General features: G+C 48.1%; 2 protein-coding genes and 1 pseudogene across 2 annotated transcripts; all 3 read right to left on the bottom strand.

The window, feature by feature from the left end:
• Positions 1 to 7984: 7984 nt before the first annotated feature.
• LOC109750057 (indole-3-acetic acid-induced protein ARG7-like) lies at positions 7985 to 9225 on the bottom strand. Its single transcript, XM_020309005.3, has one exon. It carries the CDS (start codon positions 9154 to 9156, stop codon positions 8752 to 8754), a length of 405 nt encoding a protein of 134 aa, XP_020164594.1. The 5' UTR covers positions 9157 to 9225; the 3' UTR covers positions 7985 to 8751.
• A 1136-nt stretch (positions 9226 to 10361) lies between these two features.
• LOC141041311 (uncharacterized) lies at positions 10362 to 12517 on the bottom strand (annotated as a pseudogene).
• On the bottom strand, positions 11336 to 18174 carry LOC141041799 (uncharacterized). The gene is made up of 4 exons (XM_073509102.1): positions 17756 to 18174; positions 17548 to 17671; positions 12435 to 15551; positions 11336 to 11640 (listed from the first exon to the last, which is right to left on the bottom strand). The coding sequence occupies exons 1-3, from the start codon at positions 18044 to 18046 to the stop codon at positions 15442 to 15444; spliced, it is 525 nt and encodes a 174-aa protein (XP_073365203.1). The 5' UTR covers positions 18047 to 18174; the 3' UTR covers positions 11336 to 11640; positions 12435 to 15441.
• Positions 18175 to 19824: the final 1650 nt, after the last annotated feature.

Raw genomic sequence — 19824 nt, 5'->3', positions numbered from 1 at the left:
TGGACCCAGGCGTGACGTTGAGGTCGATGACGGCCGAGGGGCGCGGGGTGGACGGCGCGATCACGCCAACGTCCGGCGACCCCGAGAAACGGGTCTGGGCGTCGTGCCTTGGCGGGGGAAATCCGGGCGACATAGGCGTGGTCCGCGATGTCGGCGACTGGAAGTGCGGAGGCCGGGCGACCGACGAGTCTATGCTCGCCGGGCCGACGGCCACTGCAGGGAAACCGGCTGGACGGCACATGCCAAGCATGAGGAGGGCGTGCGCTTTGTTGATGATGTCCTCCTTCTCGTCGACCGCGGCCTCCATCGCATCGCGCTCGGCGGCGAACTTGGCCGTGGCGGCATTGACCTTGACGACCGCCCTCCGGTTCCTCCTCTTCGCCGATTCCGCGTCCAACTTGGCGATCTCCTCCGGCGTGCACTCCGACCGCGGCTTCCTTGGCGCTTTGGCCGCCTTCTTCTTCACCTTTCGGGCGGGTCGACAGCCAGGTCGCCGGAATTCGGCTGGGCGTCGGCCATGGACGGGGGAGGGAGGGGGCGGCGGGAGGGACGTGGGAGGGTTTGACGGAAATGGCGCCAAATGGGGCGCGGGGGGTTTTGCTTTGTGCCACCGACAGACGGGCCAGGGAAGGACAAGCGCGCGCGTCCCCCGTCCGCGCGCTGTCCGTTTCAACCCAAAATCGGCGCAAACTTGGCTCGGGGATGGGTCGAAAGCGGACACAAAACGGACAAAAGTCCGTTTGCTCCCGCGCGGTCGGCCGTCTGGTTCGTCCGTTTTATCTTAAACGGACGCGCGTGGACAGGATGGGGTCGCGCTTGGCCTAACTACTAAATGAGGACAGACGCAGGAACGGTTTTTCTTTTCTGGGACAAGTGTGTGCAGTGACTATATGCACCAACTGACCGTCGACCGATGCGCAAGTCCTTTGTCCGGCCCAGAACGCTCGCTGTTCGCCGCTCCAGCGCGCGCAACGCTACAAAATACTACTACTCCACAGTCCACATCCCACTACATCAGCTTGTCGGGATCAACAGATCGTCACAATCGATCAGTGGGCTTGACCGAAACGTGCGCAGCCGAGCTCGGAGCCGGGAGGTCGTGGCTTGCATGCCGGTCAACAGGGCGCCCGCCGACCCGCTCCAGGACACCAAGCTCGATACGAGTATGATACGCGCGGCGCGGCACGGCACGTTGAAGCACAAGTTCACTGAATCGAGGTCGTCGTCGGGATCCACGAGACGAGGCGAGAGCGTAGGAGGCGAGGCGTGGTTAAGCCGTCGCCGTGGGAGCCCAGATCGAGCAGATGGAATGTGCCTTGCCTGCCATGTGTGGGAGCGGGCGGGGGCGCCGGGAGGATAGAAAATGTGCGGACGGCGGAGGGCGATACGGCGAATCCTTCGGCTTTGGCTCGGTCTGGTCACCCATCCGGTGGATCAATGGCCGGCCGATATGGTGGTTGCCGGGTGCACTCACCGAGCGTGGTCCATCTCTCATCCGTGCATATCTTAAGCTAGCAAAAGAAGGGCGTAGCCATGTCGCCCTAGGCTGGTCCAGTTTTTCTTTTCTTTCCTGTGTGCCCGGCCGGGAACCTTGTCCAGCCAACATCATGTACTCCTACGTAGTACGTTGCCAGGAGCCACGTTTCTCGAGTGCCACTGCCAGTGCATGCATGTACCCCGCTAGGTGTTGCTAATTCGATGTACTGCATATGATGCAGGCCTTGCTGATGGTATAGATGGAGTTAATTTTACCATTGGTTGTCAAGTCCCCATCTGGCTCCTCTCGTTACAGTGGGAACCATGCGTTCTGTGCATTCGCCAGCCACCCAATAACACAATCATCACGGCACAAGTTATACGTACTAGTATGAATAAGAATTCCATTAATTAGTGGGACAAGCCAACAGCTGCTTTCTCATCCTACACATAATCGTACGCGCCTAGTTGTGGTTGGACACTGTAATACACCGCCATGCTGCCAACCTAGCTTCTCTCGACCAATCAGGACAACATCTCTGGTTTCAGACCATGGACGCACGTACGAGCCAACTGTAAACTCGATCGCTCGTGCACGTACGTGAGTAGTACACAAGTACCACCTACTGCTTTATCCAAAAAAGTACGTTTACAACACTAAAGTAGTGTTTTAAACGCTCTTATATTAGTTTATGATACGAATGAAAAAAGGAGCTAGCTTGCGATACATACCGTTTTGGCAGTGTTTCACGGTAGGACGGAGGTCCGTTTCGGAAAACGGTAGGACGGAGGTAGTAGTACGTACGAGACGTAGGTATGACAACGCTGGTTCACGGGTGGGCAGTAGGGAAAACAACAACAAGAAGAGGCAGCGTCGTCGCAACTTGCGGCGAGTTCCCGTGGTTTCCGGTGCCGGCCAGAGCGCGTCCGTGCAGCTGGACGCACACCGACCGGCCGACCCGGAACCTTTACATACACTTTTGTTGTATTCTCCATATATATGTGCACCACCACACACGTGTCAGACTGTCAGAGAGTCCTCTCTGCCCTCTCTGAGGGTGACCACCGTACACTAGTAGTACTTGGCAGGACACGAGTAGCGTACTGTCGCCACAACGACTGACTGACCCTGTATGGTTAAGTTTTGAGTGTGTTATAAAACTAACTTCGAGGTTAGTAACTAACCATAAAGCTCAAGCTTCCCTAAGAAAACACTACTCCGTCTGGCCGGTGAAAGTTTAGCGGTCGACGTGCCCACAGAGGAAATAAATACTCCTCTTCGACCTTTACCTTTTCAGGCTTTACATATAGTTTTGTGATCAAGTTATGCTAGCTAGCTAAAGATGGATGAAACGAAAGGTAGCGAACTTAACAAGTCGGTATTCCCTTTTTCCTAGTTTAGCAGCTTTCATCCAATCGTGATTGATGCCTCACTTTCCTGCACCCTCTCGGGCATCCTAACCAACTGTCTAGCACACTAAACCCCCTTAATTATTAGTATATTTGGGTTAAGCAGTGTCGTGAACCGAGTGATGATGTTGAAAGATGCTGACAGCCCTGAAATTAAAAATACGGCCATCGCCTTCGTTAATTTCACATGTCCACAGTTTCCTCCTTATTCTCCATCACACCATGTAAAGATTGGCGTGTTGTGCCACGTACCAGACAAAGACATTACCTGAATAGGCATCAGCATGTAGATATACTTGTCACATGAGTTTTCCTGCCTCTTCTCTTCAGGATCTCTTGTTATCTCGATTTGGTTCTCCTGCCACATGGCACATTTTGTGCTCTCGATCAAGCCAGAGAGCGACTATGCTTAAGATCACGATTGCAGAGGCTCAGATCTTAAACAGAACGAAATATATTTTGCAGGCATAAAATCCATAAACTTGTATAAATACGCCTACTTTACAGCACCGGTAGTTAGCACATGCTTCCAACCTTTAATTCCCGTTAATATTATCCAAGGACTTGCATAAAGAGCCAAGAGAGTGCGTGCAGCAAAAGCGTCCGAAAGGTCTTTGCATCTTTCGTGCCAGCCAAGCCGGGAGAAAAATTAAAAGAGATAGAAGTGAAGCCAATTTGTTAATCTTACTTGTCAGCTTCAGTGCAGCGTACGTCGAGTAGTAGTACCCTACTGTGTACTACCCATGAATAATTAGAAAGTCTTGTTGGTTTAGGACAGAGTGTCACTCGTCTTGATGCATTTCAAGCTGTATAGCATATCAAGCTCAATTAGCATCCATAATACTCAATCTTCAAACTATTCGTTTGACTCGTACGAGATGTAGTACCTAGCGTGGTGCTCATAGTGTAAGAACAATAATGTACGGAGACAATGTATGCTTGGTGTGCTGATTGATGAATTTGTTCTGTTCCCACGACGATCAACTGATTATAACCAAGATAATGTCATGTGGTAGCCAAACACTAATTCTCCGGCATATTGTTTAGTTGAGAGTTTCAGAACTAAAAAATGAGAGACCATCTTTAGGAAACACCTAGAGACACACATAATAATACAACTATCCATGAAGTTTAAGATTGAAAATGTTAATACATCTTGATAAGGCATACCTGACGTCAAGTTTACGGCATTGGCTTTCCGAAAAAAAAAGTTTACGGCATTAGCAACAACTTATTACCCTGTTACCTCTGTTGGAAAAGGAAGTACCTAGGAGGCGCTTAGGCACGCCTAGGCGCTAGGCGATGGCCCAACGCCTTGCCTAGGCCATAAATGAAAGACTAGGCAGGGCAATCAAGGATTTGTCTACCCAAGTGAGAAATCATGCCATATTGCACTAATATGCCAAACGGGTCATATTCCAATCGCAGTAGCTGGTAATTAACTTATTTATATACCCTAAATCAATATGAACACATATAATAATCACAAATACACCCTGATAGTGAAAACTATATTACCGCCTAGGCCATGCCTAGGACGCTTAAGCACCGCCTAGGCACTAGGCGAAGGCCAACCGCCTCGCTTACCGCTTTTTCCAACCTTGCCTGTTACCCATGATAAGGCCATCTGTACTAACTACCCATACCCAACAGCTTACCACAGTGTTTTTCTTTGACATGACATTTTTTTTCTTTTCGAAAAGGAGGTTGAAACCCCGGCAAAAATATAGGGGATTCTCCTAACATAATTGAGCAACAACTTGCTTTCATCATCGTTGATTTGTTGTTTGTATATATAACTCCATGGGTGGTTGACGTTGACATGCATGGCAAAGAAAATTTCCATTGTTCCTTGGCAGCAATCCACCGCGCCTGAATCTTATTGTGGTTGAAGAACATGCATGATTAGCCATAGACGCACAATTGAAATGGTGTACGTCTTTAACTAGCACCATGTTTGATGCAAAATGATTAGCTCCCAACATGATTAAGTCTGGTACCTAATACTATATCGATTTATTTATCCTTTCACCGATCAGAGACACCCTTTGCAGTAGCTAGAATGGAGCGAGATATTGCAAGAAGATCTATATGCCATATCCTATAGGCCAATTCATTCATCGTTGCTAATCATATGTGGTGCATGCACCAAATCGAGCCTTGTCATGTGCCCTAGCTTTAGATGATGTACGTGTCAAGTACCCATGCTAAGTGCGCACTTGAGGTCATCTAATCCCCATTTGTTTACTTTGCGTACGTAGTGGGTACCTTGCAAACGCAAATGATGACTCCACAATGGTGTGCCATACGGGAGCATGTGGCTGATGCCGCAGCATTCCCATCTACATACTAGATTCTCGTATGACTTGTAGCCAAGGAATACTGAAAAAGGCGCTTTGTCTTAAGAATAGCTTGGTATAATTAACATAAACCTATATAGCTTGTACTTTAGCCACTCAAATCTAATCTTAGTCTAATGCAAGAACATGGGTGGAGGCGGCAATCAGAAGCAGTACTGGATAGTACTTTGATACTCTATGGTTAGTACAACTAAGCACCAGAAAGGACGATGAATGCATCTGCCCCACTCCTGTGTGCATCAGAGAGAGAATATAACAATAATAATTATGCTTAGCGCCTGAGAATAAGACCTGATCTAATGATGTAATCGTGTATCTTATAAGAGAGGTGATGCATGTGATCTCGCAGACCAAAGGGACGCACAAATTTCGGTTGGAACCGCCGCTCCAGTCCACTGGCCCAATCATGATCCCTCCCCGTTCCGCATGTGCGACGCCCCGGCGCGGTGACACGTACGTACGTACCCGCCGGTACGTCGAGGTCATGGCGCTCTTCTAGCTGAGACGTCGTGCACGGACGCAGATGCTGGATGCTTGCGGCAAAATTTTATTCAAAGAGTCGTCCCGGGTAGTCGGGTGCAGAGATAATGAGCAACTGTAAACACCATAATGGAGTAGGAGTACTAGAGAGGCTGCCTAGCCGATGCGCAAACTCATAATTGTTAAAATTGAAGTTGCAAATTTCTTGGCAATGGGACCCACCTGCCATCGTCTCCTATTTTCTTTGCCAATTTTCCTATAATCCAACTGAACCAGCCGTGGATGATCCTACGGAGACGAGCACAACTGCACAAGCACGAGCACACAGCATAAGGACCATCCTCAAGAGATATTTACGTCCTCAGGAGGCACTAGAGAGCCTATATCCGGACTTGGCAAATTCGATCCCTCAAACGCCCGCTGACGCGTCCAGACGCAAAATTTGTGCGTCCCTTTAAGTTTTAAGTTTGCCTTCTCACAACCGGACACCTTAATTATCATACCTCAAATTCATACAAACTCATGCAACTATGTCGATGCATTACACACATCGTCCGGCTACTACATCACTAAACATGCTATCGGACTACCAAACTTTGAAATGTTTGGCTATGACGGAGAAGATCATCCACGGTTGCCCTTGCCCTTCCCGGAACCCTTGCCGTCCTTGTCGCGGAAGTACCGGTCGAAGACGCAGTAGGGATCGAGCCGGATCTGCTCGTCGCCGCCTTTCTCCTTCGGTGGCAGTCCGACCATGGCACGGACCGTCCGATTCTGCTCTCGGGCGATGAAGTGGATGTTCCTCCTCTTCTTCAAAATGCGTGGCGGATGGCTTCCTCCTCTACGGCTGCCTGTGCCGCCGCCTCAGCCGCCTCAGACGCCGCCATGTCTGCAGTGACTCGAGCCCCGGCGGCCTTTATGCTCTCCTTCCCACGGCGAGCACTCCAGTCCTTGTGGGACTCGTACTCCGCCCGACCAGAGATGGGCAAGGAGGGATTTGAAGGCTGCCAGGACCGCGATGATCCAGGGATTGACCCTCAGTCAGGCCTCCGATTCCAAGGAGTTGATTCAGCAAGTTCCCAGAGGATTTGAGCGCCCGTTGAGACGACGCTATGGAGTCGCGCCGGACAGATCCTGTCGTGGGCCAGGCTCTGTCCTCCCGGGAGTGGTGGAGTACAATGCGGACGGCCATTGCCTCTTCCAACCCGCACGGGGTGACAACCCAGTCTATGAAACCGGACTCGTTGGTGTCAGGTCCACTACCCTGCCATGCCGGAGATCGCTGGAGGCGAGCTTGAGTGGCGGAAGGATGTGGAGTGAAGTGGCTAGGATTTGGTCCGACGAGCGTATGGGGAGGGATACATGTGGGGTCGGATGGACCAGTGTGGGCCAGGTCCAGCGTGGCGAACGGGCCCGGGCGCCCCATATCCACCCCATATTTGGGCTGGATATGAGGGGTGCCAGTCTGCCCGGGCGTTTGATGCCCGTTTGAGGCGCCCGTTTGGGTCGAAATTTCGTGACCGATCAGTGACCAGGTCGTCCGCCTGGGCGTATAGGACAATTTTGGGGCGTCCGACTGTAGATGCTCTTACACTAACACCTTCCCCGAGACAGCCGAGGTACTCGGCGAGGATGCGAAAATTGGTGAGAGAGTCGTGGCTGACACTCCGCCATCAGTCACTTCCATGAGCCAGTGCACCATTGAGACGCCCTTCCTAGTCTCGTCGGTGTTGGTGGACGCAGGGCAGCGATTTTAACGGTTAGATGTCTATTTTGGTGATGGGGTGCTAATTCCAGGAGGCCCGGCAGATATTTTGATAGTGGTGTGCCAATTTTGGTACGCGGGAGGTAGAGGGGAGGGGGATGAGAGGTGGGGGACGGTCTAAAGTTGCCTTCGCGCCATGGTTGGAGAGCACTCCAAACAGCAGCTCAAAGACGCCAAATATGGAGGACGCTTCAAAAATCATGATGATTCGGCACAAGATGGCAGACTCTGCTAGAGTGCCCTTTGCGGTCGCGATTGCCATATTGACGGTTATTATGGTGATTGACTCTGCTAGAGTTGCTCTAAGATGTAATTGTTGAAATCCATGCATGATGGTGCGAATGATATGGCAGATATGGTACTTTGCCAAAGAACTCCACGTTCCCCGCCTTAATTGTCGGCTTATTCACTTCATAACCCTAATATAGAAATATTTGATTTGTTTTAGTTTATAGTTAACTCTTGGAACATTTCTTTGTCTCGTTTAATCGTTCTTTGACATATTTCAGTTTTGTCTTAATTAGCAACATCATGTTTTTCTCTCATCTTTACGTAGCCTCTTTTCTCTCTACACTTAGAAAAAATTAGAATTTAATTGGCACATGTAAATACGAGAATATCACTAATAAAAATTAATTTAGTGGCCTACCTGGTTAAATTTCAGATTAAATTGATATATTGTTTGAGAGAAACTTACGTTTTAAACTTACATGTGATCTGGGAGTTTCCAAAGCTGGGAATCTTGCACATGAATAAGAAAGTTTTTAGTCGATGGAGAGTTTGCAAAACAGACCACTGAGTTGAAACACATGACAAACAACGACAAAGTGAATGTGCAACATGGAGTAGAGCAATTCTTTATCATTACCGGCAAGGAATGCTACAGATTAATTACGACAATCACAAAAACCGTCATCTTCATCTTTAACTAATCACTACAGATTTCTTCTAACTGCAGTCAACTTTTCAAGCCTTACAGAGCCTCGGTTGCTCACCCGCGGCACCGTCCCCGATTCGTGTTTCGGGGCGCCGCTGGCCGCTACACCGGGCACCAGACCACGTCCTTCAATACCTCGGGCACCTGTCGTGCGCACGGGCGGGTGGTGTCTTCCAGGCTGCGGCATGCTTTCGCCATTTCCGCGTCCGGAAGACCAGCTGCTGTTTCCTCCACTGCCGCCGCCGGAGTCACATCGCCAGGGCTATCTCATGTGAGAACAGAGCACGTATGAATGGCCAATCCGTGTGGCTTCCATCGATCGGTTACCACACGAGCTCCTCCGCCGCCACCCTCTGAAGCAACGGCCGCGTCGCCACGTCGCGGCTGTTGGCGGCCGGCACGCCGCGGCGCTCCTCGGAGGAGACGCGGCGGAGGACGTCCCGGAAGCGGTCCTCGTCGCAGGGGAGCGCGATGGGGCCGCACGCGCCGGACGGGAACCCGTACTCCTCCTCCGCCTGCCGGAGCAGCTCCCGGAACACGGGGTGGTTCAGGTGCGCCGCCCGCACCACGAACCGCCGCGACGCGCCGCCCACGCACACCGCCACGTGCCCCGCCGGCACCGACACCGCGCCGTCGCCCGCAGCAGCGCGCGCCGCGGCACGGGAGCGCCACCGTCGCAGGGTCTGCCGGAGCAAGACGATGTTGTGGATCTTGCTGCATTTCGCCATCGACGAAAGTTGAGAGTTGAGCTGCTGGTCTGAGTCTGATGTTGTTGGGTGGGCAGAGGAAGAGCTGGCTTCCTGTAGGTGGCGGGGCAGGAGGTTTTATAGGAGGGAAGAAGACGATGGGGACTCGGCTCCGTCATCCGGTTGGCCTGGAATAAAAGACTCCATTTTTCTCATATGCTTCGGTGTTTAAATATTTACGTTTTTCGGTTGAATAACTTTATACTCACAAACGAAGGTCACTAGCGCTCACTGTTTTCCTTATATTTTCGCACGTCAGGTTAGCTGATTTCAAACAAAAAAATATATATGTTGCCCCATGTCTTCGGAAATGGATGACAATACACTAAATTACATATTCATATCAAAATTACGCATATGCTCCGAAATGCGAAATGGAGGCCGAGCTTCATATAGACCTTAATTTGAAACTTCAAAATCCAAGCTTTTCAATTTCACAAAGTTCTGAAAACAAATACACATATACCTACGGACATATTGTACATGTGTAAATTTTCAGGTTGAAATACGTTAAAATGAGAGCTACACAAAACGACAAAATCTTTGGCAATTTAGCATACGTCTCACATGCAATTCATCTTCAACGTCCATGATTCTTTTGTACAGCTTGTATTTCATCCTAAAATTTTACACACATACACATTACATGTGTATTTTTTCTAGAAATTGTTGAAACTTAAAGGTTTGAATTTTCAAAATTAAGGCCTCTATGGAGTTCATTCTCCAAAATACCCCGCTCCATATTTTCCTCTTTTATATGTTTGACAATGTAGTCGTAAATTTTAAAACCCCCACAGAAATGCTACAGTACGCGCAAACCACAAAGACATATCATGTCTGGCCGGAGTCGGGATTAGGGAAAGCGGATCACGAGGCATGGTCTACTACTCCATATTTTGGAGCGAAATACATAAAACCATCATAATAGCGTCCTGGTTAGTAAAAGAAACATCACAATGCAAATTGTGAGAACAAAAAATGCACAGCACGCAACGTATGACAGTGCAAAAAAAAAACACTTATTGTAAATGCTAAAAAAATTATGATGTTTCTAACAGGTCGAGATCACCCGTCACCTGATTGGCAAATAAAAAAAACCGCCACGCGGATGTTCACTTCACTTCTTCAACCCCCCCCCCCCTGCTATACCCCCTCTCTATGGCATTACATCAAGCAACACATGTGCATCAGACAAAACCATGGGAGATGCACCTTGCGCCTTGAGCCGTCGTCGGCAACCGGCCGGCGCGCCGCCGCCGCTCCTTCCTTGTCCTTCCTCTCTTCTCCCGTCGAGATAGTGGCATGGTTATCTAAGCATGACCGTCGAAGCGGTCAATGAGGGGGCCGTCGTTGTAAAAGGCATCCTCACCATGGACGACTTCCCCATCCCACTCAGGCCCCACACAGACACCACACTCACTTCTTCTGGGGTGACGCGATTGGCCAGCCTCATCTGGTCAGCCCGCTTGATGCTCTGCCACTTGTCATCGGGCGCGAGCTCGGCACAGGGGTATTCATCATCGGCGTGCATGTGTCATTGCTGCTCTGGGGCAGGCAGGGCGATGTCGGGAGCGAAGACGTCGCACCGCTGATTGCGCTTGTCGAGCTCCACGACGCTGGGCTTGAGGTCCCGGATTCGGTCGGCGACGCAGTGGCGGCCGGCGAGGCCGGACCCCCATTGAAGCCAGCGCGAACGGGAGGCATGCAACTTCAAGTGGAGGAGGCGTTTTTTGAGGTTTCTGGCAAGGTCGCGCACCTACTTTTGGCACGTGTGCACCGTGTCCTTGCGGCACCCCTCGGCCGTGCACGCGGCAGTTAATTGCACCCGAAGGAAGGATTGCATCATTTGCAGCTCGCTGCAGATGAAATCCACCTCCCTCCTGCCGACCAGCAGCAGAGCTGCCTCATTGACCATAATTGTCCCCGCGCTGCCCAGCACGCCTCCCAGGGCAGTCTTGGTCAGGCTCACCGCCGTTGGCTCCATCTCTTTCTCTCGCAATCTCTCTACAGAACTGTCTCTTGAGACTTGATATATTTTTTCTTCTATGATGTGCACTACTAGATGCTGCTTGTGGTGCTATATATACAACTAGATCGGGATCGCGCCTTGGCGCTAGGGTGCCGGTCCCAACGATGTGGCAAAGCAAGTAATGGTCAAGTTAGTAGAAAGCCAGGCTTTATCAGGATATAACAGAATAAAGGAAAGAACAAACATTCACTGTAGTACAACACATCTCCATAGCCACCAGAACGATAGCACAAGACATTTGAAAGATGTGTTCATATACAAGGTAATTAAAGGATGCAGTGTTCATACACGGTGGAGATCGACCACAAAAGGATGGATAGATGTGACAAAGGGGACGTGTTCACACGGTGCATCACAGGAGCTGGTGCCATCGAATGAAAGTCCACTCCCATGGTTCATGAATCCAAACAAAATAGGGACTTGTAATCCAAGAGCTCCTGGAATCACAGTAATTTGTTGTCAATAAACAAAAGTAACCGCCAGTTTCCGAAACCCCACTATGTATTAGTAAACATATGGTTGTCATATAAAAGTGTCTTCATCCCAAGGAAATCAAAAACAATATTTATGGTTGCTTGTTACGACCATGTCAATAATACAACGCATACATCAAGTACTCCAACCCTAATGGGGAAATGACACAGTATCTTCCCATGAAAGTTTAAGTGTAGGTCAAAAAGAAAAGAAAAGAATTCATGGTTTCTTCAATTGTAAATTCATTTGGAAGCAAGTGGTAAACTGGTAAAGCCCAACATCCATAAGCAGCTACCAGGTGAATCAGCCCGATGACTATGGTAAATATGCACATTTCATTTTTATTTTGGTAAACATATGGCATAAAAATGGCACGAGTAAGAAGCATCAAAATGACATTTCATTTTTATTTTGGTGAACATATATGGCACCAAAATGGCATGAGTAAGATGCTCATTATATATTTTTGAGAGTATTCCCAACCCCAGTGGAATAATACCAATCTAAACTACCACAGGCAATGGATAACAACATGAATATAGAACTGAAACTTTTGTGCATCTTCCAAATTTTGTGAATCTTGATAAGAATCCTGCATGAGTAAAAAAGTGAAGCAGGGGGAACTTACAAAAAGGATAAACAATAACCTTTCCCTCCGCCATGCTTTTCGTAAGGCTGAGGAAGAGGGAGGCAGAGCAGGTCACTAAACCAACCAGCGAGGCGAGAAAAGCATGGGGTGAAATCGAGGCATACAGACCTGTTCAATAGTGCCGTGTGGTGCAGCGGCGAGGATGACGATGACATCAGCAGCGGTGGTGGCATCCAGTCGGTGACAACCATGGGGGTCCCCGCCAGCTAAGTGGCCAGCCTGGACCGTCTCGATGGCGCGCTCCTCTCCCCACAGCAGCGAGCGCGAGAAGCGCCCGCGGACTGCTCCCGGCGATGGCTCACAACAACTTCATGCATGACTTCAGCAGCTTCATCGATCTTTCCCTGCATTCTCTTTGATGTTTGTAAGTAGATCAATCTATCTCTCTATATCCACATATTTCTACAGTGGATGATCAACAATGAGATTTTGAAACCCAAGAAGTGTTACAGAAGTAACAATAAAAAGTAGCCATTTTTCTCACTTTTCTAGCAACGACACTGCTCAATGTTTGATAAGATCAATACATGTGTCTACTATCACCCGACATATCATTCATATATTGTCCGTTCACCCGACATATAATAAAGAAGAAGAAATAAGTGAGATAAGTGCATAACTCAAAACCAAAAACAGTAAGCAACATAAATTGTAGACATAGCCAAGAATGCTTAACTGCTAATGGCATATTGCCCAATCCATAAACAAATGAACTTCTACCACATAAATCTAAAGTTAATCCGTTAGCCATGTGAAGTCACAGAGAAGCAGCCCTGTATCCTAAACCCACCAGTGTGTTTATTTTTTATTTCTCATATGACAGTGCCATTGCCTACATTGCATTCCTAACATAGCATAAGCAAGGTTATAGTTGAGAAAATCAGGATATCATTGAGAATGCGTAATTGCTCTAGTACATTGCAAACAGCTACATACATCCGATTGTGTAAAAACTCTAAGACAAAGGAGATAGAATAAACAATCATCTCTTTAAGTTGAAAACACCCTACTATTTCAGTAAAAAAAGAACCTTGATCTAATCAAATAACCTAAAACCGCAAGTTAAAATACCTTGTTATTCTAGTCCAGTAAATAAGAACCTTGGGATAATCAAATAATCTCTCCTTCCTATAGATAGTAGGTATGCACCATAAAACCTCATAAATAAAAGAGCACTACTTGCAAGGAAAAACCATCAGGGACAAATCTTCTTATAATCCTTGTAGAAAGCATTACTTATAAGGAAAATCCATCAGACAAAAAAGTACCAAGCTCCTCACAATTTGAAGAGATATTCTAGAAAAGAAGAAATGATAACCCAAGAACATGAACCCACACCACAATGGGCGACAGATAAGAAGCACAAACCTATGGCACCGTGGACTGGATTTTCCCTATTGCTGTCACCGGCGCGGTGGAGAAGATCTCCCTCTGTGCGCTCTTGGTCCAATGCACCAAATACAAAACAATACAGTATGCAGCTAGATGCTCAAAGCAGTGAACAATTTAATAGTGAAAGCAATGCATCAAATAACTCAACCCATGAGCATCTGGCCAAATAAGCATTGTCCAGTAGAACTCATACATCAAGTTCAGAAATGCCTATAGACCAGGATTAGGAATACATTCCACAGCTCGAAAAACCACTCATAATACACCTTAGGGAAGAAGGACCGTACAAAATCATAGCAAGGTCTTTATAACAAAAGACCAACGATAACCAGGTAGCAGTACACATAAGTGTGCAATGCCCCATTTATCCTCACGGCAAACAAACACAGAAAGCTTACTGGCATGACCCGTTAACAATAAAATAATATCTGAAATCCTCCTCTGAAATCCTCATGAAGAACCAATAGCATTGCCGAACAATCTCTTATCCCAGAATAACAAAGTGCAACTTACTCTTAACCATATTAAATCAAGGACCAATAACACACAATAAAAGATCAAGAACAACTTATATGCAATAAAGGTGTGAGAGAGAAGAAATCTTTACATAAGACGGCTATAAACACCGGAGCATAAATAAGCAACACCTTTAACTACAAATAAAAAGGATTCGGGGTTCAATGCATGGTGGGCTCAGATTCGCCTTTTCTCGATCATATGACCCACTCCGTCATCTCTTATCACCAGATCAATCTGTTTATAGAGTGGAGCTGCCCTGGTTATCACTCAACAAGAATGACCATCCAAGGATAGAACAATAAGTATCACAAGATCAAAAAGGATTCTAGAGCCAAGAGGGAGGATCCAACTTGATGCCCACAGGTGTCTTGATTGCTCAAAGGCACATTTATTTCAGCCATGGTTAATCATCATTGCCCTAGCAAGAATGGCCTCCGACTGGTGGGGCACGTGACTGGACGCACATGCCATGCCCGCACACACGGTCGCTGACGGACGCGTCCCACACGCAAAGGGCCCCACACGCCAGCGAGCACGGGTCGAATAGAACGAGTGAGCAATGCTGCGAGCCAAACGAGCTAACCCATCGGTAGAGCGCCAGGTTTCGATCCGGTGGCCGGGATCGATCTGGAGCAAGATCCAACGGCCAGAATAGCATCAGGAAAAACGAGATTCGTGCCTTGTTGGTCAACCGCTCTTCTACCACTTCGTCCTACTCAAGAAGGAGCCGCTCAAGTCGACACTCCGACGACACTATCTCCGGCTCAAGTACACCGACATCGAACACTCTTCGTTGTGCCGCGCGTCAAGATCGTCAAGCAAACCGCAATGCTCTACACGACAACGACTCTCAAGAGCAAGCTCGCGCGCAGACGGCCAGGAAGCCCAAATCGCTGAGGAGACGGAGTTTTTGATCGGTCTCATGTTTCTGGATGTTCTTACAAGGGTGAAACTACCCTGGTTATCACTCATCAGAAATGACCATCCAAGGACAGAGCCGCTAAAATAAGAACATGATCAAAACGGCTCAAAGAAAGGAGGGGGTATCCAACTTAATACCCACAAGTGCCTCGATTGCTCGAGAGCATGCTTATATCAACCATAACCGATCATCATAGCCCTGGCTATGTCCCATACAGTAGCCGAAGCAGAGGAGCAGGAGGAAGATGCAGCTCACCGAGGGAGGTTGTAGCCGAGGCAGTACTCAGTGGGTGCCAGAGTTGCGGTTGAACGACGTCCAACCGGCGAGGAACCGCTTCCTACACTCCTGAAGTGGCATAAAAAGAAGCAGGAGCTCATCATTTCCCATTGCTCCTAAAAAAATTGTAAAACAAACAAAAATTAATGCTTTGTGACTGACCAGCAAGAATTAGAAAACTAATTCTTATAACCGAAGGTGCTCTGAACCCAAATCTTTTCTTCATAAACATGGAGAAACTCTCATCAACAGAGTAAGCTTGCGACATATAAAAAAATATTATAAGAAAGAACACCAGATAGAAGCTAACAAAATTAAGTTTAGAACATACCCTAGCAAATCAATAACTGTACAAAAATATTGTGGGCCAAATGGAATTCATATAGGCCACTAACTAAACTGAGAGGAACCAAACTTTTATATTTTGACCAATTTTTCCACATTAGTCTGAAGCTCTTGTTATTTTATTTATCCAAATTAAGACTGTCATTATTTAAACCGGATATTCTTAAAGCCTCTATCTGATTTAAGCCCAGAACATAAAATTAGATGGCAAAAAACATGCATGGGCTGAACTCTTCAGCAAAATAATATATGTCTATTCAAAGCTATATGTTTCCAGATTGTTTAGGATTATTTTAACTGCTTTTGACATCTTTGTGCTTGCTTGGCATTTGGATTCGGTGTACTGAATTGATACTTTGCACATATATAGTACATCTTTGTATTTACTTTACAGAAGTACCTCATTGGCTCCTATTACCAAGACCGATAAGAATTTGGGCAGCTATGAGATGGATAATTTTTTGAACTTACTGATGACAGGGAGGTTCATTTCAAGCTCAAGAAGCTTAAAGCCATCCATGTCTAGCATGTGCACATCACTGATAACAAGATCAAATATGTCCCTGTTTTCCCATAGCATCCTCAGTGCGATAACAACCTAATTCGTCGCCATCACTCGACACACAACAACATGTTACTCTTCCAAAGTGGGTAACAATACAAGAGAAATGGTCCTATGCATTTTTCATGACAAAAATTAGATGCCTGGTGCATCTACTGTACTATAAAAAGGGCATCATAAATTCAGGTCACCCAATCAAATGAATCCATCCATCCAGAGGTAACCAATCTTTGGTTACAGGCAGCATCTGAAAGTTAGCTAACCTGGCACAATGTTCTTATCTGATTGTGAGATATGTAACCAAAGATGGGTTACCTCTAACTAAAGATTGTCTAAACTATATTAGGCAAATACATACACTAAAATAGGCAAAAAAATCATGTAGGACCCAATTCCATTATATTGAAAAAACCTAAAGATCCATGGTCACTAAAGTAGGAACCTAAAAGAGTAAATAAACCTAGATGGGATTAAAAAAGAAGCAGACAGAATGGACATAGACCAAGCATGCCAACCTAAATGGACCAGCCCAATGAATGTCTACCTGACAACATACTACTTCAGCTATAGGCCAATGAACATTTTTTATAATCATATCTAGAACGATATTGGTTTGTTTGGTAGCCCCAACAGCGTGACACATGCAAGCAATTCCAACAAACAAATCAATAGGCTACTTCTAAGACACAGCAGAAAGGTAAACAAAATATCCTAGGTCCTGCCAGGATATAGAGAAGTGACAATATCCCCAATTCCAAATGCCAAGCAAGCACAAAAATACAAGCGGGCAGTAATAACAGATAAAAGAAACAATTCCATACCTAAACTCCTACCACTTGAGGACAGGGAAAAAAAGCTAACCATGCAAAGGAACAAAAGGCCCTGGCTCCCAGACAAAACTGTCCTCCTCCATGACAAATAAAAGGCTAGGTACCCAACAAAGCAAGAAAGACAACAAAATTATCTTTTGATGGAATCTAGCTAAACATCAGCATCTCCTGAACAGGAAGGCTCAGATTCCACCTTTACAGAAGACAAGCAAAATCCAGATCACTATGTAATGTTGTTATTCAGTATTTTGGTAAAACACAACAAAGAGCTTTGTATTCAGTATTTTGCTAGCTGCTTGCCCCCTGCTTGAAATGCATAAAGATGGACATGGATACATTACAGAAAGAGAGAGCATTAGGGGGGGGGGGGGTTACCTAGCCCACCACCAAAGGCGCAGGGGCATCCAAACTTGTCCGCTCCAGCAAAGGTCAACTCCATCAGAGGAGAGGAGTGGCAGGCAGGGGAAGCCGACGCCGACGAGGAGCCTACCCGGCCTACCTGCATGAGGAAGAAACCAAGCTCATGGCCATCTGTGAGAGGGGGAAGAGCAGTGAGAAGGGGAAGAGCAAATCGAACCTTGACCTTGAGGAGGAGCAGCGCCGACACTATGGTCAGATCAGAGTAGCGACGAGCAGCATCGCGGCGCGGCGTGGCGCCGGCAGGAGGAGCTCTGTGATGAGGAGGGATCTGCCCGCTGCCGCCGCTCGGGAGCTTGGGTCTGCGCCAAGGTCCAGGCCTCCTCATCGAGTGGCCGCGGGCCCTGGTGGCGCGGTCATCGGCCACGGCGAGCAGGACGGGCGAGGGGCAGGGCGGCGGGGCATCGGCCACGGCGAACGGGACGGACGGGGCGGGGCTGGCGAGGCCGCGGGGCATCGGCCACTGCGAGCGGGACGGGCGAGGCGGGACGGCGGGGTCGTGGACATCGGCCACGGCCACGGCGAGCGGGACGGCGGGGCGGGGCGGGGCGGGCGAGGGAGGGGGCGCGAGTGCGGGGAGAGGAGGAGGCTAGGGTTCACCACGGGAGCCGGCCCTTTTATACCCCACCCATGCGAAATGACCATAATGCCCCGGTGGGGGCATGGTATTTACATTCTGTTGCCATTGGAATTTTATTCGACGGCTCACAACGATCTGTTAAATATCCGACGCCTCACGTGAGACGAGCCCGAGATCCAACGGCCAGAATAGCATCAGGAAAACGATCGGACGGCCAGAATGCCCAAATCGCTGAGGAGCCAGGGATTTCGACTCGTCTGGTTTTTCTGCATGCAACGAGAGGAGAGGAATGACGTCGGAGGAGCTGCAATTGCTCGCAGGCCAGTCGCCACCGGTGGCGCGAGGCATCAGATGCATTTTCCGTGGCTTTCTCTGATGCACATGAGGTGCTTCATGTAACGCCACAGGTAAAGAGGGGGGAGAAGAAGACCAAGTCAATGCCCTCTTGCAACTTTTTTGCCAACTAAGCCTGACGGGAGGGCCCGACCAATTAAAAAGTCATCACAGAAATTAGCTCCGCCCGTCAGCGTTTTTGGCTACTGTCAAACATTGTATGTGGTGCATCTTGTCACGATTTGTTTTGCCTTCGCCTGTCATTTGTTTAGTAGCATGTGTCGATTTTTAGAAGCCCGGTGACATGTAGTATGTTCAACTACGTATGTAATTTTATGGATTTGAAACTATGTCATTTGTTTAGTATGCATGAGACTAGTATGGATTTGAAAATTTGATTTGAGAAAGGCAATTGTGAAGGCGGACTCTTGATGTGTATCCGGTCACTATCCACGGGCTGTCCGCGGATGTATAGGTGGACGGATGTTTTGACAAGTCCGGATGTAGATTATCGAGCTCATTGTTGCTGCTGCCAATCAGCTAAAAGGCTCAGACAAACGATATGCTTGAAAAAGGAAAACACATGTGAAGCGTATAGTATCAGACAAGCCGTGCATGCGTCTGGGTACAGTTGCGGGCGTTTACGCAGGCTCACATGAAAATGCTCACATCACATCTGCGTGTGCTGGGGAGGAGAAGACCGAGGAATCGTTCCCATGCCTTGCCCGGTGGATTGGATCCCCGCGCGGCGCGCGGTCAGGTGGTGGCGGAGGCGTTGTGCTCGTGTATAGTATGGCCCGACGCTGTCCGGCAGTCATCAATCCCGGCCGCATGCATGCATGTGCTCCCCGGCCGGGTTTTGGCATCGTCTGACTCGAGTCGTATACCAATCTCTCGCCGGGAAGATCGCCATGCGGATTTCGGGCCACTCAGCCTAGGGTGAGCGTGCAACGCCTACAACATGCTTTGTCGCCCGGTCACAACCACTACTATAGCTGTATCCTAGTAATATAAGTGTAGTGCAGGCACCATTGATTAAAAGCTAGTAATACTAGTGTGGTGCAGGTACAGTGAATTGCAAGTTAGTAGTAGACAACTGTTGTTAATTGTACTAGTAGTACATGTCTTGTTTGGCATGCATCGATCGATCCGGCCGGTGATGAAGCTTTGCCTTTCGGTAATTGGCACAAGAATTATTTTTTTCCCTTTCAATGCGGAGCACCAGGCCGGCGGCCGCCTTTCACTGCTTGAAGAATGTGACCCCTGATCAAAGCCGTGATATCGGTTAACTGCCCTCGGTTCACAGGACACGCTTCCCACCC

This window comes from Aegilops tauschii, chromosome 2 (genome assembly GCF_002575655.3).
Source record: "Aegilops tauschii subsp. strangulata cultivar AL8/78 chromosome 2, Aet v6.0, whole genome shotgun sequence".
In the NCBI taxonomy this organism is placed as follows: Eukaryota; Viridiplantae; Streptophyta; class Magnoliopsida; order Poales; family Poaceae; genus Aegilops; species Aegilops tauschii.
The sequence above is the reverse complement of the archived record's forward strand: the minus strand, read 5'-3'. Positions and strand labels throughout refer to the sequence as shown.

Excerpts from the sequence above, each read along its gene's own strand:
- LOC109750057 (XM_020309005.3), bottom strand. The coding sequence starts at position 9,156 with ATGGCGAAATGCAGCAAGATCCACAACATCGTCTTGCTCCGGCAGACC.
- LOC141041799 (XM_073509102.1), bottom strand. The coding sequence starts at position 18,046 with ATGCCCCGCGGCCTCGCCAGCCCCGCCCCGTCCGTCCCGTTCGCCGTG. Across the intron at positions 17,672-17,755 it reads CGGCGCTGCTCCTCCTCAAG|GTAGGCCGGGTAGGCTCCTC; the intron begins GTCAAGGTTCGA and ends TTCCTCATGCAG. Across the intron at positions 15,552-17,547 it reads CGCCTTTGGTGGTGGGCTAG|GAGCAATGGGAAATGATGAG; the intron begins GTAACCCCCCCC and ends CAATTTTTTTAG.